The sequence below is a fragment of the Excalfactoria chinensis genome, unplaced genomic scaffold (assembly GCF_039878825.1).
Source record: "Excalfactoria chinensis isolate bCotChi1 unplaced genomic scaffold, bCotChi1.hap2 Scaffold_325, whole genome shotgun sequence".
Taxonomy (NCBI): domain Eukaryota; kingdom Metazoa; phylum Chordata; class Aves; order Galliformes; family Phasianidae; genus Excalfactoria; species Excalfactoria chinensis.
In genome coordinates, this window is record NW_027315613.1 from 42,078 (window position 1) to 68,856 (window position 26,779).

The following is a 26,779-nucleotide window of genomic DNA, read 5'->3' on the forward strand; positions in this document are numbered from 1 at the left end:
AACTGCCTTGATTGGGTCAGAACCGGCCCATAGGAGCCCATAGGAGCCCATAGGAGCCCACTTATGGGTCAGAACCGGCCCATTGGAGCCCATAGAACCGCCTTGATTGGGTCAGAACCGCCTTGATTGGGTCAGAACCGGCCCATAGGAGCCCATAGAACCGCCATGATTGGGTCAGAACCGGCCCATAGGAGCCCATAGAACCGCCTTGATTGGGTCAGAACCGGCCCATAGGAGCCCATAGAACCTCCTTGATTGGGTCAGAACCGGCCCATAGGAGCCCATAGAACCGCCTTGATTGGGTCAGAACCGCCTTTATTGGGTCAGAATCGGCCCATAGGAGCCCATAGGAGCCCATAGGAGCCCATAGGAGCCCACTTATGGGTCAGAACCGGCCCATAGGAGCCCATAGGAGCCCACTTATGGGTCAGAACCGGCCCATAGGAGCCCATAGGAGCCCATAGGAGCCCATAGGAGCCCACTTATGGGTCAGAACCGGCCCATAGGAGCCCATAGGAGCCCACTTATGGGTCAGAACCGGCCCATAGGAGCCCATAGGAGCCCATAGGAGCCCATAGAACCCCCTTGATTGGGTCAGAACCGCCTTTATTGGGTCAGAACCGGCACATAGGAGCCCATAGGAGCCCATAGGAGCCCACTTATGGGTCAGAACCGGCTCATAGGAGCCCATAGGAGCCCATAGGAGCCCACTTATGGGTCAGAACCGGCCCATAGGAGCCCATAGGAGCCCATAGGAGCCCATAGGAGTCCAGTTATGGGTCAGAACCACCTTGATTGGGTCAGAACCACCTTTATTGGGTCAGAACCGGCCCATAGGAGCCCATAGGAGCCCATAGGAGCCCATAGGAGCCCACTTATGGGTCAGAACCGGCCCATAGGAGCCCATAGGAGCCCATAGGAGCCCACTTATGGGTCAGAACCGGCCCATAGGAGCCCATAGGAGCCCATAGGAGCCCACTTATGGGTCAGAACCGGCCCATAGGAGCCCATAGGAGCCCATAGGAGCCCACTTATGGGTCAGAACCGGCCCATAGGAGCCCATAGGAGCCCATAGGAGCCCATAGGAGCCCATAGAACCACCTTAATTGGGTCAGAACCGCCTTTATTGGGTCAGAACCGGCCCATAGGAGCCCATAGGAGCCCATAGGAGCCCACTTATGGGTCAGAACCAGCCCATAGGAGCCCATAGGAGCCCATAGGAGCCCATAGGAGCCCACTTATGGGTCAGAACCGGCCCATAGGAGCCCATAGGAGCCCATAGGAGCCCATAGGAGCCCACTTATGGGTCAGAACCGGCCCATAGGAGCCCATAGGAGCCCATAGGAGCCCACTTATGGGTCAGAACCGGCCCAAATGAGCCCCACCATGAGGACACAGAAGATGCTGCTGATGCTTTGGGTCTTGGTTCCGGTCCCGGAGGTGATGAAGGTGACCCCATAGGCTCTCTGTGCGATCCAGGCCGCGTAGCTACTGACCCTGGTATAGACACCGGGTCGGTTCGGTACTTATGGGTCAGAACCGGCCCATAGGAGCCCATAGAACCGCCTTGATTGGGTCAGAACCGGCCCATAGGAGCCCATAGAACCGCCTTGATTGGGTCAGAACCGCCTTTATTGGGTCAGAACCGGCCCATAGGAGCCCATAGGAGCCCATAGGAGCCCACTTCTGTGTCAGAACCGGCCCATAGGAGCCCATAGGAACCCACTTATGGGTCAGAACCGGCCCATAGGAGCCCATAGAAGCACCTTGATTGGGTCAGAACCGCCTTTATTGGGTCAGAACCGGCCCATAGGAGCCCATAGGAGCCATAGGAGCCCACTTATGGGTCAGAACCGGCCCATAGGAGCCCATAGAACCGCCTTGATTGGGTCAGAACCGGCCCATAGGAGCCCATACAACCGCCTTGATTGGGTCAGAACCGGCCCATAGGAGCCCATAGAACCGCCTTGATTGGGTCAGAACCGGCCCATAGGAGCCCATAGAACCGCCTTGATTGGGTCAGAACCGGCCCATAGGAGCCCATAGAAGCACCTTGATTGGGTCAGAACCGCCTTTATTGGGTCAGAACCGGCCCATAGGAGCCCATAGGAGCCCATAGGAGCCCATAGGAGCCCATAGGAGCCCACTTATGGGTCAGAACCGGCCCATAGGAGCCCATAGGAGCCCATAGGAGCCCATAGGAGCCCACTTATGGGTCAGAACCGGCCCATAGGAGCCCATAGAACCGCCTTGATTGGGTCAGAACCGACTTTATTGGGTCAGAACCGGCCCATAGGAGCCCATAGGAGCCCACTTATGGGTCAGAACCGGCCCATAGGAGCCCATAGAAGCACCTTGATTGGGTCAGAACCGCCTTTATTGGGTCAGAACCGGCCCATAGGAGCCCATAGGAGCCCACTTATGGGTCAGAACCGGCCCATAGGAGCCCATAGGAGCCCATAGGAGCCCACTTATGGGTCAGAACCAGCCCATAGGAGCCCATAGGAGCCCATAGGAGCCCATAGGAGCCCATAGAACCACCTTAATTGGGTCAGAACCGCCTTTATTGGGTCAGAACCGGCCCATAGGAGCCCATAGGAGCCCATAGGAGCCCATAGGAGCCCACTTATGGGTCAGAACCGGCCCATAGGAGCCCATAGGAGCCCATAGGAGCCCATAGGAGCCCACTTATGGGTCAGAACCGGCCCATAGGAGCCCATAGAACCGCCTTGATTGGGTCAGAACCGCCTTTATTGGGTCAGAACCGGCCCATAGGAGCCCATAGGAGCCCACTTATGGGTCAGAACCGGTTCATAGGAGCCCATAGGAGCCCACTTATGGGTCAGAACCGGCCCATAGGAGCCCATAGGAGCCCATAGGAGCCCATAGGAGCCCACTTATGGGTCAGAACCGGCCATAGGAGCCCATAGAACCGCCTTGATTGGGTCAGAACCACCTTTATTGGGTCAGAACCGGCCCATAGGAGCCCATAGGAGCCCATAGGAGCCCATAGGAGCCCACTTATGGGTCAGAACCGGCCCAAATGAGCCCCACCATGAGGACACAGAAGATGCTGCTGATGCTTTGGGTCTTGGTTCCGGTCCCGGAGGTGATGAAGGTGACCCCATAGGCTCTCTGTGCGATCCAGGCCGCGTAGCTACTGACCCTGGTATAGACACCGGGTCGGTTCGGTACTTATGGGTCAGAACCGGCCCATAGGAGCCCATAGAACCGCCTTGATTGGGTCAGAACCGGCCCATAGGAGCCCATAGAACCGCCTTGATTGGGTCAGAACCGGCCCATAGGAGCCCATAGAACTGCCTTGATTGGGTCAGAACCGGCCCATAGGAGCCCATAGGAGCCCATAGGAGCCCACTTATGGGTCAGAACCGGCCCATTGGAGCCCATAGAACCGCCTTGATTGGGTCAGAACCGCCTTGATTGGGTCAGAACCGGCCCATAGGAGCCCATAGGAGCCCACTTATGGGTCAGAACCGGTTCATAGGAGCCCATAGGAGCCCACTTATGGGTCAGAACCGGCCCATAGGAGCCCATAGGAGCCCATAGGAGCCCATAGGAGCCCACTTATGGGTCAGAACCGGCCATAGGAGCCCATAGAACCGCCTTGATTGGGTCAGAACCACCTTTATTGGGTCAGAACCGGCCCATAGGAGCCCATAGGAGCCCATAGGAGCCCATAGGAGCCCACTTATGGGTCAGAACCGGCCCAAATGAGCCCCACCATGAGGACACAGAAGATGCTGCTGATGCTTTGGGTCTTGGTTCCGGTCCCGGAGGTGATGAAGGTGACCCCATAGGCTCTCTGTGCGATCCAGGCTGCGTAGCTACTGACCCTGGTATAGACACCGGGTCGGTTCGGTACCGCGCAACCTTCACCCCAACTGACGATACCAACCAGAACCCAACGGGATCCGGAACGGCAAACAAGGGGACCGCCTGAGTCACCCTATGGGGGAGATAAAGGGACAGGGTTATATAGGGGACCCCATAGAGACCCTATATGTCACATTGGGACCCCATAGGGACATATAGGGGCACATAGGGTCATACAGGGACACAAGGGGACCGCCTGAGTCACCCTATGGGGGGAGATAAAGGGACAGGGTTATATAGGGGACCCTATAGGGACATATAGGGGAATATTGGGGGCACATAGGGACCCTATAGGGACATATAGGGGCATATTGGGGGCACATAGGGACCCTATAGGGACATATAAGGGCACATAGGGAGACATTGGGTCCCTATAGGGACATATAGGGGCACATAGGGGGACATATAGGGGCATATAGGGGGATATAGGGGCATATAGGGAGACATTGGGACCCCATAGGGACATATAGGGGCATATAGGGGGATATAGGGGCATATAGGGAGACATTGGGACCCCATAGGGACATATAGGGGCATATAGGGGGCACATAGGGACACAAGGGGACCACCTGAGTCACCCTATGGGGGAGAGGAAGGGACAGGGTTATATAGGGGACCCCATAGGGACATATTGGGGTATATAGGGGGACATATAGGGGCATATAGGGGGACATATAGGGGCATATAGAGGGACATAGGGACACAATGGGACCGCCTGAGTCACCCTATAGGGGAGAGAAAGGGACAGGAGGTTATATATGGGACCCTATAGGGACATATAGGGGACCCTATAGGGACATATAGGGGACCCCATAGGGACATATAGGGGCACATAGGGGGATATGGGGGCATATAGGGGGACATATAGGGGCATATAGGGGGACATTGGGACCCCATAGGGACATATAGGGAGACATTGGGACCCTATAGGGGCATATAGGGGCATATGGGGGCACATAGGGAGACATTGGGACCCCATAGGGACATATGGGGCATATAGGGACATATAGGGGCATATAGGGGGATATAGGGGGATATAGGGGCATATAGGGGGATATAGGGGCATATAGGGAGACACTGGGACCCCATAGGGACCGCCTGAGTGACCCTATGGGGGATAGAAGGGGGGGGGGGTTATATATGGGACCCCATAGGGATATATAGGGGCATATAGGGGGATATAGGGACACAAGGGGACCGCCTGAGTCACCCTATGGGGGAGAGAAAGGGGGTTATATAGGGGACCCCATAGAGACCCTATATGTCACATTGGGACCCCATAGTGGGACATTGGGTTCCCATAGGGACATATAGGGGCATATAGGGGCATATAGGGGGATATGGGGACATATAGGGGGATATGGGGGCATATAGGGACACAAGGGGACCGCCTGAGTCACCCTATAGGGGGGAGAAAGGGGGTTATATAGGGGACCTATAGGGGCATATATGGGCATATAGGGAGACATTGGGACCCCATAGGGACATATAGGGGCATATAGGGGGATATAGGGGCATATAGGGGGATATAGGGGCATATAGGGAGACATTGGGACCCCATAGAGACATATAGGGGCACATAGGGGGACATATAGGGGCATATAGGGGGATATAGGGGCATATAGGGAGACATTGGGACCCCATAGGGACATATAGGGGCACATAGGAGGCACATAGGGACCCCATAGGGACATATAGGGAGACATTGGGACCCCATAGGGACATATAGGGGCACATTGGGACCCTATAGGGACATATAGGGGGACATTGGGACCCCATAGGGACATATAGGGGCACATAGGGGGATATAGGGGCATATAGGGAGACATTGGGACCCTATAGGGACATATAGGGAGACATTGGGACCCTATAGGGACATATAGGGGCACATAGGGTCATATAGGGGCACAAGGGGACCGCCTGAGTCACCCTATGGGGGGGAGGAAGGGACAGGGTTATATAGGGAGACCTATAGAGACCCCATAACCCCCATAGAGACCCCATAGAGACCCCATAACCCCCATAAAGACCCCATAGAGACCCCATATCTCACATAGGTACCCCATAAATCCAATAGAGACCCCATAGAGACTCCATAATCCCCATAGGGACCCCAGATCCCCAATAGAGACCCTATAGAGACCCCATATCTCACATAAGGACCCCATAAACCCCAATAGAGTCCCCATAGAGACCCATAGAGACTCCATAACCCCCATTGAGACGCCATAGAAACCCCTTAACCCTCATAGAGACCCCATAGAGACCCCATAACCCCCATAGAGATCCCATAACCCCCATTGAGACACCATAGAGACCCCATAACCCTAATAGGGACCCAATAGAGACCCCATAACCCCAAAAGGGACCCCATAACCTCCATAGAGACCCCATAGAAACCCCGTAGAGAACCCATAACGACCCCATAACCCTCATAGAGAACCCATATCCGCATAGAGACCCCATAACCCCAATAGAGACCCCATAACCCCCATAGAGAGCACATAGAGACCCCATAGAGAGCCCATAGTGACCCCATAGAGACCCCATAGAGACCCCATATCTCACATAGGGACCCCATAACCCCCATAGAGACCCCATAGAGACCTCATAACCCCCATAGGGACCCCATAACCCCCATAGAGACCACATAGAGACCCCATAACCCCCATAGGGACCCCATAACCCCAATAGAGACCCTATAGAGACCCCATAATGCTCATAGAGAACCCATATCCCCATAGAGACCCCATAACCCCCATAGAGACCCCATAGAGACCCCATAACCCCTTGACCCCTTGACCCCAAGGCCCCTAAGGTTGACCTCTGACCTTGCAGGTGTCCCTGATGCCCTGTGGGTACCCGGCACAGATCATACCCCCATAGGGACCCATAGAGACCCCATAGGGACCCCATATCCCTCATAGGGACCCATAGAGACCCCATAGGGACCCCATATCCCCAATAGGGACCCATAGAGACCCCATAGGGACCCCATATCCCCAATAGGGACCACATAACCCTAATAGAGACCCCATAGAGACCCCATAGAGAACCCATATCTCACATAAGGACCCCATAACCCCCATAGAGACCCCATAGAGACCCCATAACCCAAATAAGGACCCCATAACCCTAATAGAGACCCCATAACCCCATAGAGTCCCCATAACCCCCATAGGGACCCCATAGCCCCAATAGAGACCCCATAACTCCCATAGGGACACCATAATTCCCATAGAGACCCCATAACCCCCATAGAGACCCCATAACCCCCATAGGGACCCCATAACCCCTTGACCCCTTGACCCCAAGGCCCCTAAGGTTGCCCTCTGACCTTGCAGGTGTCCCTGATGCCCTGTGGGTACCCGGCACAGATCATACCCCTATAGGGACCCATAGAGACCCCATAGGGACCCCATAACCCCAATAGAGACCACATAGAGACCCCATAGAGACCCCATAACCCCAGTAGAGACCACATAGAGACCCCATAGGGACCCCATATCCCCAATAGGGACCCCATAGAGACCCCATAGGGACCCCATATCCCCAATAGAGACCCCATAGAGACCCCATAGAAACCCCCTAACCCTAATAGAGACCCCATAGAGACCCCATAGAGACCCCATATCTCACATAGGGACCCCATAACCCCCATAGAGACCCCATATCCCCAATAGAGACCCCATAGAAACCCCATAACCCCAATAGAGACCCCATAGAGACTCCATAGAGACCCCATATCTCACATAGGGACCCCATAGAGAACCCATATCTCACATAGGGACCCCACGACCCTAATAGGGACCCCATAACCCTAATAGGGACCCCTTGACCCCTTGACCTTTTGACCTCTGACCTTGCAGGTGTCCCTGATGCCCTGTGGGTACCCGGCACAGATCATACCCCCATAGGGACCCATAGAGACCCCATAGGGACCCCATATCCCCAAAGAGACCCCATAACCACAAAAGGGACACCATAGGGACCTCATATCCCCCATAGAGACCCCATAACCCCAATAGGGACCCCATAGGGACCTCATATCCCCCATAGAGACCCCATAACCCCCATAGAGACCCCATAGAGACCCCATAACCCTAATAGGGACCCCATATCCCCCATAGAGACCCCATAGAGACCCCATATCTCACAGAGGGACCCCATAACCCCCATAGAGACCCCATATCCCCAATAGAGACCCCATAGAGACCCCATAGAAACACCCTAACCCTAATAGAGACCCCATAGAGACCCCATATCTCACATAGGCACCCCATAACCCCCATAGAGACCCCATAACCCCCATAGGGACCCCATATCCCCAATAGAGACCCCATAGAAACCCCATAACCCCAATAGAGACCCCATAGAGACCCCATAGAGACCCCATATCTCACAGAGGGACCCCATATCTCACATAGAGACCCCACGACCCTAATAAGGACCCCATAACCCCTTGACCCCTTGACCCCTTGACCCCAAGGCCCCTAAGGTTGACCTCTGACCTTGCAGGTGTCCCTGATGCCCTGTGGGTACCCGGCACAGATCATACCCCCATAGGGACCCATAGAGACCCCATAGGGACCCCATATCCCCCATAGAGACCCCATAACCCCCATAGGGACCCCATATCCCCCATAGAGACCACAAAGAGACCCCATAGAGACCCCATATCCCCCATAGAGACCCCATAGAGACCCCATATCTCACATAAGGACCCCATAACCCCCATAGAGACCCCATAACCCAAATAAGGACCCCATAACCCTAATAGAGACCCCATAGAGACGCCATATCCCCCATAGGGACCCCATAACCCCCATAGAGACCCCATAACCCTAATAGAGACCCCATAACCCCTTGACCCCTTGACCCCTTGACCCCAAGGCCCCTAAGGTTGCCCTCTGACCTTGCAGGTGTCCCTGATGCCCTGTGGGTACCCGGCACAGATCATACCCCTATAGGGACCCATAGAGATCCTATAGGGACCCTATATCCCCCATAGAGACCCCATAGAGACCCCATATCCCCCATAGAGACCCCATAACCCCCATAGGGACCCCATATCCCCAATAGAGACCCCATAGAAACCCCATAACCCCAATAGAGACCCCATAGAGACCCCATAGAGACCCCATATCTCACAGAGGGACCCCATATCTCACATAGAGACCCCACGACCCTAATAAGGACCCCATAACCCCTTGACCCCTTGACCCCTTGACCCCAAGGCCCCTAAGGTTGCCCTCTGACCTTGCAGGTGTCCCTGATGCCCTGTGGGTACCCGGCACAGATCATACCCCTATAGGGACCCATAGAGATCCTATAGGGACCCTATATCCCCCATAGGGACCCCATAACCCCCATAGGGACCCCATAACCCCAATAGAGACCCCATAGAGACCCCATAGAAACCCCCTAACCCCAATAGAGACCCCATAGAGAACCCATATCTCACATAAGGACCCCATAACCCTAATAGGGACCCCATAGAGACCCTATAACCCCAATAGGGACCCCATAACCCCCATAGAGACCCCATAGAGACCCCATAGAGACCCCATAATCCCCATAGAGACCCCATAGAGACCCCATAATCCCCATAGGGACCCCATAACCCCCATAGAGACCCCATAACCCCCATAGAGACCCCATAGAGACCCCATAGAAACCCCCTAACCCTAATAGAGACCCCATAGAGACCCCATAGAGACCCCATATCCCCCATAGAGACCCCATAGAGACCCCATATCTCACATAAGGACCCCATAACCCCCATAGAGACCCCATAGAGACCCCATAACCCAAATAAGGACCCCATAACCCTAATAGAGACCACATAGAGACCCCATAGGGACCCCATATCCCACATAGAGACCCCATAACCCCCATAGGGACCCCATATCCCCCATAGAGACCCCATAGAGACCCCCTAACCCTAATAGAGACCCCATAGAGACCCCATAGAGACCCCATATCTCACATAAGGACCCCATAACCCTAATAGGGACCCCATAGAGACCCCATAACCCCAATAGGGACCCCATAACCCCCATAGAAACCCCATATCCCCCATAGAGACCACATAGGGACCCCATATCCCCCATAGGGACCCCATAGAAACCCCCTAACCCTAATAGAGACCCCATAGAGACCCCATAGAGACCCCATAACCCCCATAGAGACCCCATAACCCTAATAGAGACCCCTTGACCTTTTGCCCTCTGACCTTGCAGGTGTCCCTGATGCCCTGTGGGTACCCGGCACAGATCATGTCATCCCGGACCTTCCTGGGTGGTAACTGGGTCCCCATTTGGGTCCCATAGAGACGGCGGCATTCGGCCTGTGCCATCAGCGGGACCCACACCTCCTGCAGCCGCCGCGGCGACGGGAGGTCCTCTGGGCCATAGGTCAGACCCATAGAACCACATAGAGACCCACAGACCCCATAGAACCCCATAGAGACCTATTGGAACCCATAGAGACCTATAGAGACCCACAGACCCCATAGAGACCCATAGAACCCCATAGAGACCCATAGACCCCATAGGGAACCATTGGGACCCATAGAGGCCCATAGACCCCATAGAGACCAATAGAGCCCCATAGGGACCCACAGACCCCATAGAGACCCATAGACCCCATAGAGACCCATTGGGACTCATAGACCCCATAGAGACCCATAGATCCCATAGAGACCCATAGACCCCATAGAGACCTATTGGGACCCATAGACCCCATTGAGACCCATAGAACCCCATAGGGAACCATTGGGACCCATAGAGACCCATAGACCCTATAGAGACCCATAGACCCCATAGAGACCCACAGACCCCATAGAGACCCATAGAACCCCATAGAGACCCACAGACCCCATAGGGACCCATTGGGACCCATACACCCCATAGAGACCCATAGAACCCCATAGAGAACCACAGACCCCATAGGGACCCATTGGGACCCATAGAGCCTGCCCCATCAGCGGGACCCACACCTCCTGCAGCCGCCGCGGCGACGGGAGGTCCTCTGGGCCATAGGTCAGACCCATAGAACCACATAGAGACCCCATAGAGACCCACAGACCCCATAGGGACCCATTGGGACCCATAGACCCCATTGAGACCCATAGACCCCATAGAACCCCATAGGGACCCATAGATCCCATAGAGACCCATTATGACCCATTGGGACCCATAGACCCCATAGAGACCCATTAAGACCCATTGGGACCCATAGACCCCATAGAGACCTATTGGAATCCATAGACCCCATAGAGACCCAAAGAACCCCATAGAGACCCACAGACCCCATAGAGACCCACAGACCCCATAGAGACCCATAGAACCCCATAGACCCCATAGAGACCCATTGGGACTCATAGACCCCATAGAGACCCATAGAGACCCATTACGACCCATTGAGACCCATTAGGACCCATTGGGACCCATAGAGACCCATAGACCCCATAGGGAACCATTGGGACCCATAGAGACCCATAGACCCCATAGGGAACCATTGGAACCCATAGGGACCCATAGACCCATAGAGACCCATAGAACCCCATAGAGACCAATAGAGCCCCATAGGGACCCACAGACCCCATAGAACCCCATAGAGACCTATTGGAACCCATAGACCCCATAGAGACCCATAGAGACCCATAGGGAACCATTGGGACCCATAGACCCCATAGAGACCCATTGGGACTCATAGACCCTATAGAGACCCATTACAACCCATTGAGATCCATTACGACCCATTGGGACCCATAGACCTCATACAGACCCATAGACCCCATTGAAACCCATTACAACCCATAGAGACCCATTACAACCCATAGAGACCCATTACGACCCATTGGGACCCATAGAGACCCATAGACCCCATAGAGCCCCATAGAGACCTAGAGAGTCTCATAGGGACCCATAGCGACCCATAGAGCCTGCCCCATCAGCGGGACCCACACCTTCTGCAGCCGCCGCGGCGACGGGAGGTCCTCTGGGCCATAGGTCAGACCCATAGAACCACATAGAGACCCACAGACCCCATAGAACCCCATTAGAGACCCACAGACCCCATAGAACCCCATAGAGACCCATAGACCCCATAGGGACCCATAGACCCCATTGAGACCCATAGACCCCATAGAGACCTATTGGGACCCATAGACCCCATTGAGACCCATAGACCCCATAGAACCCCATAGAGACCCATAGACACCCATTGAGACTCATAGACCCCATAGAGACCCATAGACCCCATAGAGACCCATAGACCCCATAGAGACCCATTGACCCCATTGAGACACATAGACCCCATAGGGAACCATTGGGACCCATAGAGACCCATAGAACCCCATAGAGACCAATAGAGCCCCATAGGGACCCACAGACCGCATAGAGACCCATAGAGACCCATAAAGACCCATAGACCCCATAGGGACCCATAGACCCCATAGAGACCTATTGGAACCCATAGACCCCATAGAGACCTATTGGAACCCATAGACCCCATAGAGACCCATTACGACCCATTGAGATCCATTAGGACCCATTGGGACCCATAGACCCCATAGAGACCCATTGAGACCCATTGAGACCCATTGGGACCCATAGACCCCATACAGACCCATTGAGACCCATTGAGACCCATTGGGACCCATAGACCCCATACAGACCCATTGAGACCCATTGAGACCCATTGGGACCCATAGACTCCATAGAGACCCATTACAACCCATAGAGACCCATTACGACCCATTGGGACCCATAGAGACCCATAGACCCCATAGAGCCCCATAGAGACCCATGGAACCCCATAGCGACCCATAGCGACCCATAGAGCCTGTCCCATCAGCGGGACCCACACCTCCTGCAGCCGCCGCGGCGACGGGAGGTCCTCTGGGCCATAGGTCAGACCCATAGAACCCCATAGAGACCAATAGAGCCCCATAGACCCCATAGACCCCATAGAGACCCATTGGGACTCATAGACCCCATAGAGACCCATAGAGACCCATAGAGACCTATTGGAACCCATAGACCCCATAGAGACCCACAGACCCCATAGGGACCCACAGACCCCTTAGGGAACCATTGGGACCCATAGATCCCATAGAGACCCATTACAACCCACAGAGACCCATTACGACCCATTGGGAACCATAAAGACCCATAGACCCCATAGGGGCCCATAGAGACCCATAGAGACCCATTACGACCCATTAGGACCCATAGGGACCCATAGAGACCCAAAGAGACCCATAGAGACCCATAGACCCCATAGGGACCCATAGACCCCATAGAGACCTATTGGAACCCATAGACCCTATAGAGACCCATTACAACCCATAGAGACCCACAGACCCCACTGAGACCCATAGACCCCATAGAGACCCATAGAACCCCATAGAGATCTATTGGAACCCATAGATCCCATTGAGACCCATTGGGACCCATAGACCCCATAGAGACCCATTACAACCCATAGAGACCCATTACGACCCATTGGGACCCATAGAGACCCATTGGAATCCATAGAGACCCATTGGGACCCATAGAGACCCATAGAGACCTATAGAGACCCATAGAGACCCATAGAGACCCATAGAGACACACAGAGACACATAGACACCCATAGAGACCCATAGAGATCCCATAGAGACCTATAGAGACCCATAGAGACCCATAGAGACACATAGAGACACATAGAGACCCATAGAGACACATAGAGACACATAGGGAACCCATAGGACCCCATAGTGACCCCATAGAGACCCAAAGAGACCAATAGAGCCCCATAGAGACCCCATAGAGCCCCATAGAGACCCCACAGGATCCCATTGTTCCACATAGAGACCCCATAGAGCCCTATTGATCCCCATAGAACCCCATAGAGCCCCACAGAACCCCATAGTGACCCCATAGAGCCCCATAATGACCCCATAGAGACCCATAGAGCCCTATTGATCCCCATAGAGCCCCATAGAGCCCTATAATGACTCCATAGAACCCCATAGTGACACCATAGACCCCATAGAGCCCCATAATGACCCCATAGAGCCCTATAATGACCCCATAGAGCCCCATAGAGCCCTATAATGACCCCATAGAGCCCCATAATGACCACATAGAGCCCCATAGAGCCCTATAATGACCCTATAGAGCCCCATAGACCCAATAGAGCCCCATAATGACCCTACAGACCCCATAAAACCCCATTGGGACTCCATAGTGACCCTATAGACCCCCTTTTGGCCCCATAGAGACCCCATAGAGACCCATAGAGACCCCATAGACCCCATAGTGAACCCATAGAGCCCCATAGAGCCCATAAAGCCCCATAGAGACCTATAGAGACCCATAGAGACCCCATAGGACCCCATAGATCCCATAGAACTCCATAGAGCCCCATAGACCCCCTTTTGACCCCATAGTGACCCCATAGAGCCCCATAATGACCCCATAGAGACCCATAGAGCCCTATTGATCCCCATAGAGCCCCATAGAGACCCCATAGAGCCCCATAGAGCCCTATAATGACCCCATAGAGCCCCATAATGACCCCATAGAGCCCTATAATGACCCCATAGAACCCCATAGTGACACCATAGACCCCATAGAGCCCCATAATGACCCCATAGAGCCCTATAATGACCCCATAGAGCCCCATAGAGCCCTGTAATGACCCCATAGAGCCCCATAATGACCACATAGAGCCCCATAGAGCCCTATAATGACCCTATAGAGCCCCATAGACCCAATAGAGCCCCATAATGACCCTATAGACCCCATAAAACCCCATTGGGACTCCATAGTGACCCTATAGACCCCCTTTTGGCCCCATAGAGACCCCATAGAGACCCATAGAGACCCCATAGACCCCATAGTGAACCCATAGAGCCCCATAGAACCCCATAGAGCCCCATAGAGCCTCATTGTGACCCCATAGAGCCCCATAGAACCCCATAGAGCCCCATAGAGCCCCATATCGACCCCATAGAGCCCCATAGAGCCCTATAATGACCCCACAGAGCCCCATAGAGACCCCATAGAGCCCTATAGAACCCCATAGAACCCCATAGATCCCCTTTTGACCCCATAGAACCCCATAGAGCCCCATAGAGTCCCATATCGACCCCATAGAGCCTCATAGAGCCCTATAATGACCCCATAGAGCTCCATAGAGACCCCATAGAGCCCTATAGAACCCCATAGTGACCCCATAGAGCCCCATAGAGCCCCATAGAGACCCCATAGACCCCCATAGAGTCCCATATCGACCCCATAGAGCCTCATAGAGCCCTATAATGACCCCATAGAGCCCCATAGAGACCCCATAGAGCCCTATAGAACCCCATAGTGACCCCATAGAGCCCCATAGACCCCCTTTTGGCCCCATAGACCCCATAAAACCCCATTGCGACCCCATAGAAACCCATAGACCCCATAAAACCCCATTGCGACCCCATAGAGACCCCATAGACCCCATAAAACCCCATTGCGACCCCATAGAACCCCATAGACCCCATAGAGCCCCATAGAGCCCCATAGAGCCCCATAGAGCCCCCTATCTCACCTCCTTCTCCAATGTCCCCCCACCCCGTGGCCACGCATTGGGTCCCGGCAGGGAAATGGAAGGTGGGTCCGGGTAAGCAGACGGGTCCTACACTGACCCCATAGAGACCCCATAGAGACCCACAGAGACCCATAGAGACCCATAGAGACCCATAGAGACACACAGAGAGTCATAGAGACCCCATAGACCCCATAGAGACCTATAGAGACCCATAGAGACCCCATAGTGACCCCATAGAGATCCATATTGACCCCATAGACCCCCATAATGACCCCATAGAGCCCCATAGAGCCCTATAATGACCCCATAGAGCCCCATATCGGCCCCATAGAGCCCTATAATGACCCTATAGAGCCCCATAGACCCAATAGAGCCCCATAATGACCCTATAGACCCCATAAAACCCCATTGGGACCCCATAGAGCCCCATAGAGCCCCATAGTGACCCCATAGAGCCCTATAATGACCCCATAGAGCCCCATAGAGACCCTATAGAGCCCCATAGAGCCCTATAATGACCCCACAGAGCCCCATAATGACCCCATAGAGCCCCATAATGACCCATAGAGACCCATAGAGCCCCACAGAACCCCATAGTGACCCCATAGAGCCCCATAATGACCCCATAGAGACCCATAGAGACCCCATAGAGCCCCATAGAGCCCCATAGAACCCTATAATGACCCCATAGAGACCCCATAGATCCCATAGAGCCCCATAGAGACCCCATAGAGCCCTATAATGACCCCATAGAGCCCAATAGATCCCATAGAGCCCCATAGAGACCCCATAGAGCCCTATAATGACCCCATAGAGCCCCATAGATCCCATAGAGCCCCATAGAGACCCCATAGAGCCCTATAATGACCCCATAGAGCCCCATAGAGCCCCACAGACCCCCTTTTGACCCTATAAAGACCCCCCTATCTCACCTCCTTCTCCAATGTCCCCCCACCCCGTGGCCACGCATTGGGTCCCGGCAGGGAAATGGAAGGTGGGTCCGGGTAAGCAGACGGGTCCTACACTGACCCCATAGGGACCCATAGAGACCCATAGAGACCCATAGAGACCCCATAGACCCCATAGAGACCTATAGAGACCCATAGAGACCCCATAGACCCCATAGAGACCTACAGAGACCCCATAGAGACCCCATAGACCCCATAGAGACCTATAGAGACCCATAGAGACCCCATAGAGACCCCATAGACCCCATAGAGACCCATAGAGACCCATAGAGACACATAGAGACCTATAGAGACCCATAGAGACCCCATAGAGACACATAGAGACCCATAGAGACACACAGAGACCCATAGAGACCCCATAGACCCCATAGAGACCTATAGAGACCCATAGAGACCCATAGATACCCATAGAGCCCTATAATGACCCCATAGAGCCCCATAATGACATCATAGAACCCCATAGAGACCCCATAGTGACCTACAGAACCCCATAGTGACCCCATAGAGACCCATAGTGACCCCATAGAGCCACATAGACCCCATAGAGCCCCATAGAGCTCCATAGAGCTCCATATCGATCCCATAAAGACCTCATAGACCCCATAGAGCCCCATAGAGCCCCATAGAGACCCCATAGAGACCCATAGAGACACATAGGGACCCATAGAGACCCCATAGAGACCCCATAGTGACCCCATAGAGCTCCATAGGACCCCATGGTGACCCCATAGACCCAATAGAGACCCATAGTGACCCCATAGACCCCATAGAGACCTATAGAGACCCATAGAGACCCCATAGAGCCCCATAGAGCCCCATAGAGACCCATAGAGCCCTATTGATCCCCATAGAGACCCATAGAGCCCTATAATGACCCCATAGAGCCCCATAGAGCCCTATAATGACCCCATAGAGCCCCATAGAGACCTTACAGAGCCCCATAGAACCCCATAGAGCCCCATAGAGCCCTATAATGACCCCATAGAGCCCCATATCGACCCCATAGAGCCTCATAGAGCCCTATAATGACCCCATAGAGCCCCACAGACCCCCTTTTGACCCCATAGAGCCCCCTATCTCACCTCCTTCTCCAATGTCCCCCCATCCCGTGGCCACGCATTGGGTCCCGGCAGGGAAATGGAAGGTGGGTCCGGGTAAGCAGACGGGTCCTACACTGACCCCATAGAGACCCCATAGAGACCCACAGAGACCCATAGAGACCCATAGAGACACATAGAGACTTATAGAGAGACATAGAGATCCCATAGAGACACATAGAGACCCATAGAGACACACAGAGACCCATAGAGACACATAGAGACCCATAGAGACACATAGAGACCCATAGAGACCCCATAGACCCCATAGAGCCCTATAATGACCCCATAGAGCCCCATAGAGCCCTATAATGACCCCATAGAGCCCCATAGAGACCTTACAGAGCCCCATAGAACCCCATAGAGCCCCATAGAGCCCTATAATGACCCCATAGAGCCCCATAATGACCCCATAGGGCCCCATAGAGCCCCATAGACCCCCTTTTGACCCCATAGAACCCCATAGAGACCCCATAAAGCCCCATAGAACCCCATATTGACCCCCCATCTCACCTCCTTCTCCAATGTCCCCCCATCCCGTGGCCACGCATTGGGTCCCGGCAGGGAAATGGAAGGTGGGTCCGGGTAAGCAGACGGGTCCTACACTGACCCCATAAGTGACGGGGCGGCTGAGTTGGGCCAAGGCGATGTCCCCGCTGGTGGCTTCTCCCGCATAGGCCGGGTGAGGGAACAGCCGACCCAATGGGACCGTGCGGTTCTGACCCCATGGACCAGACAGCTCCTGCACCCCCAATAGGACGGCGTAGGAACGGGGGTCCAGGCTCCTATAGGGTTAAAGGGTCAGGGTTAGAGACCCCATAGAGACACATAGAGACCCATAGAGCCCATAGGGAACCATTGGGACCCATAGGCCCCATAGAAACCCATTACAACCCATAGAGACCCATTACGACCCATAGAGACCCATAGACCCCATAGGGACCCATTACAACCCATAGAGACCCATAGACCCCATAGAAACCCATTACAACCCATAGAGACCCATTATGACCCATAGAGACCTATTGGAACCCATAGAACCCCATAGAGACCCCATAGAACCCCATAGAGAACCATAGAACCCCATAGAACCCCATAGAGACACATAGAGCTCCTGCACCCCCAATAGGACGGCGTAGGAACGGGGGTCCAGGCTCCTATAGGGTTAAAAGGGGGAACAGGTGAGAGACCCCATAGAGACCCCATAGAGCCCCATAGAGACCCATAGAGACCCCATAGAGCCCCATAGAGCCCCATAGAGACCCCATAGAGACCCATAGAGCTTCATAGAGACCCATAGAACCCCATAGAGACCCCATAGAGACCCCATAGAGACCCCATAGAGACCCCATAGAGACCCCATAGAAACCCCATAGAGACCCCATAGAGCTCCGGGACCCCCAATAGGACGGCGTAGGAACGGGGGTCCAGGCTCCTATAGGGTTAAAAGGGAAACAGGTGGGCATTGGGTTCTATGGGGTCCCATAGAGACCCCATAGAACCCCATAGAGACCAATAGAGACCCCACAGTGCCCCATAGAGACCCCATAGAGACCCCATAGTGACCCATAGAGCCCCATAGAGACCCCATAGAACCCCAAAGATACCCCATAGAGACCCACAGAAACCATAGAGCCCCATAGAACTCCATAGTGACCCATTGATCCCCATAGAGACGCCATAGAGACCCCATAGAGACCCCATAGAACCCCATAAGGACCTAGAGCCCCATAGAGACCCCATAGAGACACATAGAGCTCCTGCACCCCCAATAGGACGGCGTAGGAACGGGGATCCAGGCTCCTATAGGGGAAACAGGTGGGCATTGGGTTCTATTGGGTCCCATAGAGACCCCATAGAACTCCATAAGGACCTAGAGACCCATAGAGACCCCATAGGACCCCATAAGGACCTAGAGACCCATAGAGACCCCATAGAGCTCCATAAGGACCTAGAGACCCATAGGGACCCCATAGAACCCCATAGAGCCTCATAGACCCCATAGGGAACCATTGGGACTCATAGAGAACCAAAGAACCCCATAGAGACCCATAGAGCCCCATAGAGACCCCATAGAGCCCCATAGAGGCCCAATAGAGCTCTATAAAGCCCCATAGAACCCCATAGAGACCCATAGTGACCCATAGACCCCATAGAGACCCCATAGAGACCCATAGAGACCCCATAGAGACCACATAGAGACCCATAGAGACCCCATAGAGCCCCATAGAGACCCATTGAGCCCCATAGAACCCCATAGAGCCCCATAGAGCCCCATAGAGACCCATAGAGACCCATAGGGACCCATAGAGACTCCATAGAGACCCATAGAGACCCATAGAGACCCATAGAGACCCATAGGGTCCCATAGAGCCCCATAGAGACCCCATAGAGCCCCATAGAGACCCCATAGTGACCCATAGACCCCATAGAGACCCCATAGAGACCCATAGAGACCCCATAGAGACCACATAGAGACCCATAGAGACCCCATAGAGCCCCATAGAGACCCATTGAGCCCCATAGAACCCCATAGAGCCCCATAGAGCCCCATAGAGACCCATAGAGACCCATAGGGACCCATAGAGCCCCATAGAGCCCCATAGAACCCCATAGAACCCCATAGAGACCCATAGAGACCCATAGAGCCCCATAGAACCCCATAGAGACCCCATAGAGCCCCATAGAACACCATAGAGCCCCATAGAACCCCATAGAGACCCATAGAACCCCATAGAGCCCCATAGAGCCCCATAGAACCCCATAGAACCCCATAGAGCCCCATAGAGCCCCATAGAGCCCCATAGAACCCCATAGAGCCCCATAGAGCCCCTCAGCCCCACACCCTCCCCCCCCCCCCATTCTCACTCACCCTTGGAAGCAATGGGCCGCTGTCAGCACCCACTGTGGGGCCACGAGGGACACCCCACAGATGTGGGTCCCGTCCCTGAGCAGGCTGCCCTGCCACGGCCATTGACCAGCCATGGCATCCTCACCCCCCACGTTACGGTTCAGCCCCACAGCCATGGGGCGGCCGCACACTGCGGGGGATAAAGGGGTTGTTAGGGGGGGATATGGGGGGGATATGGGATCTCTATGGGGTCTATGGGGTCTCTATGGGGCTCTATGGGGTCTATGGGGTCTCTATGGAGCTCTATGGGTCTCTAAGGGGCACTATGGGGTCTCTATGGGGCTCTATGGGGCTTTATAGGGTTCTACAGGGATCTATGGGGCTCTATGGGGTCTCTATGGGGTCTCTATGGGGCTCTATGGGGTCTCTATAGGGCTCTATGAGGTTCTATGGGGCTCCATGGGACACTATGGGGTCTCTATGGGTCTCTATGGGGTCTCTATGGGGCTCTATGGGATCTCTATGGGGTTCTATGGGGCTCTGTGGGGCTCTATGGATCTCTATGGGTCTCTATGGGGTACCTATGGGTCACTATGGGTCTCTATGGGCTCTCTATGGGGTTCTATGGGGCTTTATAGGGTTCTATGGATCTCTATGGGGTCTCTATGGGGCTCTATGGGGCTCTATGGGGCTCTATGTGCTTCTATGGCCATTGACCAGCCATGGCATCCTCACCCCCCACGTTACGGTTCAGCCCCACAGCCATGGGGCGGCCGCACACTGCGGGGGATAAAGGGGGAGTTAGGGGGGGATATGGGGTCTCTATGGGGCTCTATGAGGCTCTATGGGGTACCTATGGGTCACTATGGGGCTCAATGGGTCTCTATGGGGTCTCTATGGGGCTCTATGGGGTCTCTATGGGGCTCTATGGGGTTCTATGGGTCTCTATGGGTCTCTATGGGGCTCTATGGGGCTCTATGAGGTACCTATGGGACACTATGGGTCTCTGTGGGGTCTCTATGGGGCTCTATGGGTCACTATGGGGCTCTATTGGGCTCTATGGGTCTCTATGGGGTCTCTATGGGGCTCTATGGGTCTCTATGGGTTTCTATGGGTCTCTATATGGTCTCTATGGGGTCTCTATGGGGCTCTATGGGGCTTTATAGGGTTCTACAGGGATCTATGGGGCTCTATGGGGCTCTATGGGGTCTCTATGGGGTACCTATGGGTCACTATGGGTCTCTATGGGGTCTCTATGAGGCTCTATGGGGCTTTATAGGGCTCTATGGGGTCTCTATGGGGCACTATGGGGTCTCTATGGGGCTCTATGGGGTCTCTATGGGTCTCTATGGGGCTCTATGGGGCTCTATGTGGTTCTATGGCCATTGACCAGCCATGGCATCCTCACCCCCCACGTTACGGTTCAGCCCCACAGCCATGGGGCGGCCGCACACTGCGGGGGATAAAGGGGGAGTTAGGGGGGGATATGGGGTCTCTTTGGGTCTATGGGGCTCTATGGGGCTCTATGGGTCTCTATGGGGTCTCTATGGGTCTCTATGGGGTTCTATGGGGTCTCTATAGGGCTCTATGGGGCTCTATGGGGTACCTATGGGGTCTCTATGGAGCTCTATGGGGTCTCTATGGGTCTCTATGGGTCTCTATGGGGTCTCTGTGGGTCTCTATGGGTCTCTATGGGGTCTCTATGGGGGCTCTATGGGGCTCTATGGGGTCTCTATAGGGACTCTATGGGGCTCTATGGGGTTTCTATGGGGTTCTATGGGTCACTATGGGGCTCTATGGGGTTTTAAGGGTCTCTATGGGGTCTCTATGGGGCTTTATGGAGTCTCTATGGGTCTCTATGGGGCTCTATGGGGTTCTATGGGGATCTATGGGGTCTCTATGGGGTTCTATGGGGCTCTATGGGGTCTCTATGGGCCTCTATGGGGTCTCTATGGGGCTCTATGGGGCTCTATGGGGTCTATGAATCTCTATGGGGTACCTATGGGGTCTATGGGTCACTATGGGTCTCTATGGGGTACCTATGGGTCACTATGGGTCTCTATGGGGTCTCTATGGGGTTCTATGGGTCACTATGGGGTACCTATGGGTCACTATGGGTCTCTATGGGGTCTCTATGGGGTTCTATGGGGCTTTATAGGGCTCTATGGGGTCTCTATGGGCCTCTATGGGGTCTCTATGGGGTCTATATGGGGTCTGTGGGGCTCTATATGGTCTCTATGGGGCTCTACGGGGCTTTATAGGGTTCTACAGGGATCTATGAGGCTCTATGGGGTCCCTATGGGGTCTCTATGGCGCTCTATGGGGCTCTATGGGGCTCTATGGGGATCTATGGGTCTCTATGGGGTCTCTGTGGGTCTCTATGGGTCTCTATGGGGTCTCTATGGTTCTCTATGGGGCTCTATGGGTCTCTATGGGGCTCTATGGGTCTCTATGGGTCTCTATGTGTCTCTATGGGTCTCTATGGGTCGCTATGTGTCCCTATGGGTCTCTATGGGTCTCTATGTGTCTCTATGGGGTCCCTAGGTATCTCTATGGGTCTCTATGGGTCCTTATGGGGCTCTATGGGTCTCTATGTGTCCCTATGGGTCTCTATGGGTCTCTATGGGTCTCTATGGGGTCTATGGGGCTCTATGGGGTCTCTATGGGGTCTCTATGGGTCTCTATGATTCTCTATGATTCTCTATGGGTCTCTATGGGGTCTCTATGGGTCTCTATGTGTCTCTATGGGTCTCTATGGGGTCCCTATGGGTCTCTATGGGTCTCTATGGGGTCTCTATGGGGTCTCTATGGGGTCTCTATGTGTCTCTATGGGTCTCTATGGGTCTCTATGGGTCTCTATGTGTCTCTATGGGTCTCTATGGGGTCTCTATGGGTCTCTATGATTCTCTATGGGGTCTCTATGGATCTCTATGGGTCTCTATGGGTCTCTATGGGGTCTTTATGGGTCTCTATGGGACACTATGGGGTCTCTATGGGTCCCAATGTGTCTCTATGGGTCGCTGTGGGTCTCACCTGGTTGTGCCCTGTTCAGATCCGACGCCTTCACTGTTGGGGGGGAAGGAAAAGTGTGGGGTCAGAGCGGGACCCACAACCCCATAGACCCCATTGACCCCATTGACCCACATTGAGCCCCACTGACCCCATAGACCCCATAGACCCCCATTGACCCCATATCCCAACCCCATAGACCCCAAAACACCCCATTGACCCACATTGAGCCCCATTGATCCCATTGACCCCATATCCCAACCCCATTGACCCCATTGACCCCATTGACCCCATTGACCCCATTGACCCCATTGACCCCATTGACCCCCATTGACCCCATATCCCAACCCAATTGACCCCATTGACCCCATTGACCCCCATTGACCCCATATCCCAAACCTAAAACCCCATTGACCCCCATTGACCCCATATCCCAACCCCATTGACCCCATTGACCCCATTGACCCCATAACCCAACCCATTGACCCCATTGACCCCATATCCCAACCCCATTGACCCCATTGATCCCATTGACCCCATATCCCAACCCCATAGACCCCAAACCACCCCACTGACCCCCATTGAGCCCCATTGACCCCATTGACCCCATATCCCAACCCCATTGACCCCACTGACCCCATTGACCCCATTGACCCCATATCCCAACCCATTGACCCACACTGACCCCATTGACCCCATTGACCCCCATTGACCCCATTGACCCCATATCCCAACTCCATTGACCCCATTGACCCCATTGACCCCATTGACCCCATTGACCCCATTGACCCCCATTGACCCCATATCCCAACCCAATTGACCCCATTGACCCCATTGACCCCCATTGACCCCATATCCCAACCCCATTGACCCCATTGACCCCATTGACCCCCATTGACCCCCATTGACCCCATATCCCAACCCCATTGACCCCATTGACCCCATTGACCCCCATTGACCCCATATCCCAACCCCACTAACCCCATTCTATGGGGTTCTATGGGGCACTATGGGGCTTCTGTGGGGCACTATGGGGCACTCTCAGCTCTGCCCCACACTTATGGGGCAGCCCCTCACACTTCATCTCTACCCCACACTTATGGGTCAGACCCACACTTATAGGGCAGCCCCACACTTATGACCCACCCCCCCCCCCCCAACCTCAGCTCAGCCCCACACTTATGGGGCAGCCCCATACTTCATCTCCCCACACTTATGGGGCAGTTCCAACCCTCAGCTCTGCCCCACACTTATGGGTCAGACCCCCATTTATGGGGCAGCCCCACACTTATGGGGCAGCCCCACACTTATGACCCCCCCAACCTCATCTCAGCCCCACAACCTCAGCTCTGCCCCACACTTATGGGGCAGCCCCCAACACTTCATCTCAGCCCCACACTTATGGGGCAGCCCCTCACTTATGACTCCCCCCCCCCCATTCTCAGCTCAGCCCCACACTTATGGGGCAGCCCCACACTTCAGGTCAGCCCCACACTTATGGGTCTCACCCAACACTTATGGGTCAGCCCCACAATTATGGGGCAGCCCCACACCTATGGGGCAGCCCCACACCTCAGCTCAGCCCCACACTTATGGGGCAGCCCCACACTTATGCTCCCCCCCCCCCATTCTCAGCTCTGCCCCACACTTATGGGGCAGCCCCACATCTATGGGGAAGCCCCACACTTATGGGTCAGACCCACACTTATGGGGCAGCCCCCAACACTTCATCTCTACCCCACACTTATGGGGCAGCCCCTCACTTATGACCCCCCCCCCATTCTCAGCTCTGCCCCACACTTATGGGGCAGCCCCACACCTCAGCTCAGCCCCACACTTATGGGCCTGCCCCACACCTATAGGGCAGCCCCTCACTTATGGGTCAGCCCCACATCTATGGGGCAGCCCCACACTTATGGGTCAGACCCCCACTTATAGGGCAGCCCCACACTTATGACCCCCACCCCAACCTCAGCTCTGCCCCCCAACTTATGGGGCAGCCCTACACTTATGACCCCCCCCCCCCTCATTCTCAGCTCAGCCCCACACTTATGGGGCAGCCCCACAACCTCAGCTCTGCCCCACACCTATGGGGCAGCCCCACACCTCATCTCTACCCCACACTTATGGGGCAGCCCCACACTTATGACCCCCCCAACCTCATCTCAGCCCCACACTTATGGGGCAGCCCCACACTTATGACCCCCCCCCCCCATTCTCAGCTCAGCCCCACACTTATGGGGCAGCCCCACAACCTCAGCTCTGCCCCACACTTATGACCCCCCCCCCATTCTCAGCTCTGCCCCACACTTATGGGTCACCCCCCCACTTATGGGGCAGCCCCCAAACCTCCACTCTGCCCCACACTTATGGGTCAGACCCCCCCATATGAGTCCCCCCCCACCCACCTGTCACTGCCCCGTGCTCCCATCCGTCCCCATGGCAGTGGGGCAGGGGGGCACTTATGGGGCAGAGGAGGACGATGATGATCAATAGGATCCAGGCCACGTGTGGGGCAGCCATGGGGTCCAGGCCGCGTCTCCCCATTGACTTCTATGGGGCGGGGATGTGTCACCCCATTGATTTCTATGGGGCGGGGATGTGTGGGGCGGAGCTTGGACTCACCCAACGGGTTCATCCACCGCCTCCGCTATGGGGCGGATATAGGGACCAGCCCCATAGACCAGCCCCATAGCCCAGCCCTATAGCCCAGCCCTATAGACCAGCCCCATAGCGCCACCCCATAGACCAGCCCCATAGCCCAGCCCTATAGACCAGCCCCATAGACCAGCCCTATAGCCCAGCCCCATAGCCCAGCCCCATAGACCAGCCCCATAGCCCAGCCCTATAGCCCAGCCCTATAGACCAGCCCCATAGCCCAGCCCTATAGCCCAGCCCTATAGCCCAGCCCCATAGACCAGCCCCATAGACCAGCCCTATAGCCCAGCCCCATAGACCAGCCCTATAGCCCAGCCCTATAGCCCAGCCCCATAGACCAGCCCCATAGACCAGCCCCATAGACCAGCCCTATAGCCCAGCCCCATAGACCAGCCCTATAGACCAGCCCCATAGCCCAGCCCCATAGACCAGCCCTATAGACCAGCCCCATAGCCCAGCCCCATAGCCCAGCCCCATAGCCCAGCCCTATGGCTGTAGGGCAGGGTGGGGGTGACCCTCAGTTATGGGGTTGACGCCCCAACGCGAGGCGCAATTGTGGGGCGACGGGTCCAGGCAGGAACTTGTGGGGCGGGACCCATAAGTGTGGGGCGGGACCCATATGGGAGCACATAGAAACATAAGGAGCCCATATGGCCCCATAGGACCCCATAGACCCATAAGGACCCCATAGGGACCCCATTGATCCATAAGGAACCCAT

At 54.9% G+C, this 26,779-nt stretch overlaps 1 protein-coding gene across 1 annotated transcript; it reads right to left on the reverse strand.

The window, feature by feature from the left end:
* Nucleotides 1-3,889: 3,889 nt before the first annotated feature.
* Nucleotides 3,890-23,474, reverse strand: LOC140264836 (serine protease 27-like). Its single transcript, XM_072360737.1, has 5 exons — nt 23,427-23,474; nt 20,415-20,583; nt 18,056-18,327; nt 17,528-17,614; nt 3,890-3,967 (listed from the first exon to the last, which is right to left on the reverse strand). Exons 2-5 carry the CDS (start codon nt 20,567-20,569, stop codon nt 3,963-3,965), a joined length of 519 nt encoding a protein of 172 aa, XP_072216838.1. The 5' UTR covers nt 20,570-20,583; nt 23,427-23,474; the 3' UTR covers nt 3,890-3,962.
* Between the last annotated feature and the right edge of the window lie 3,305 nt (nt 23,475-26,779).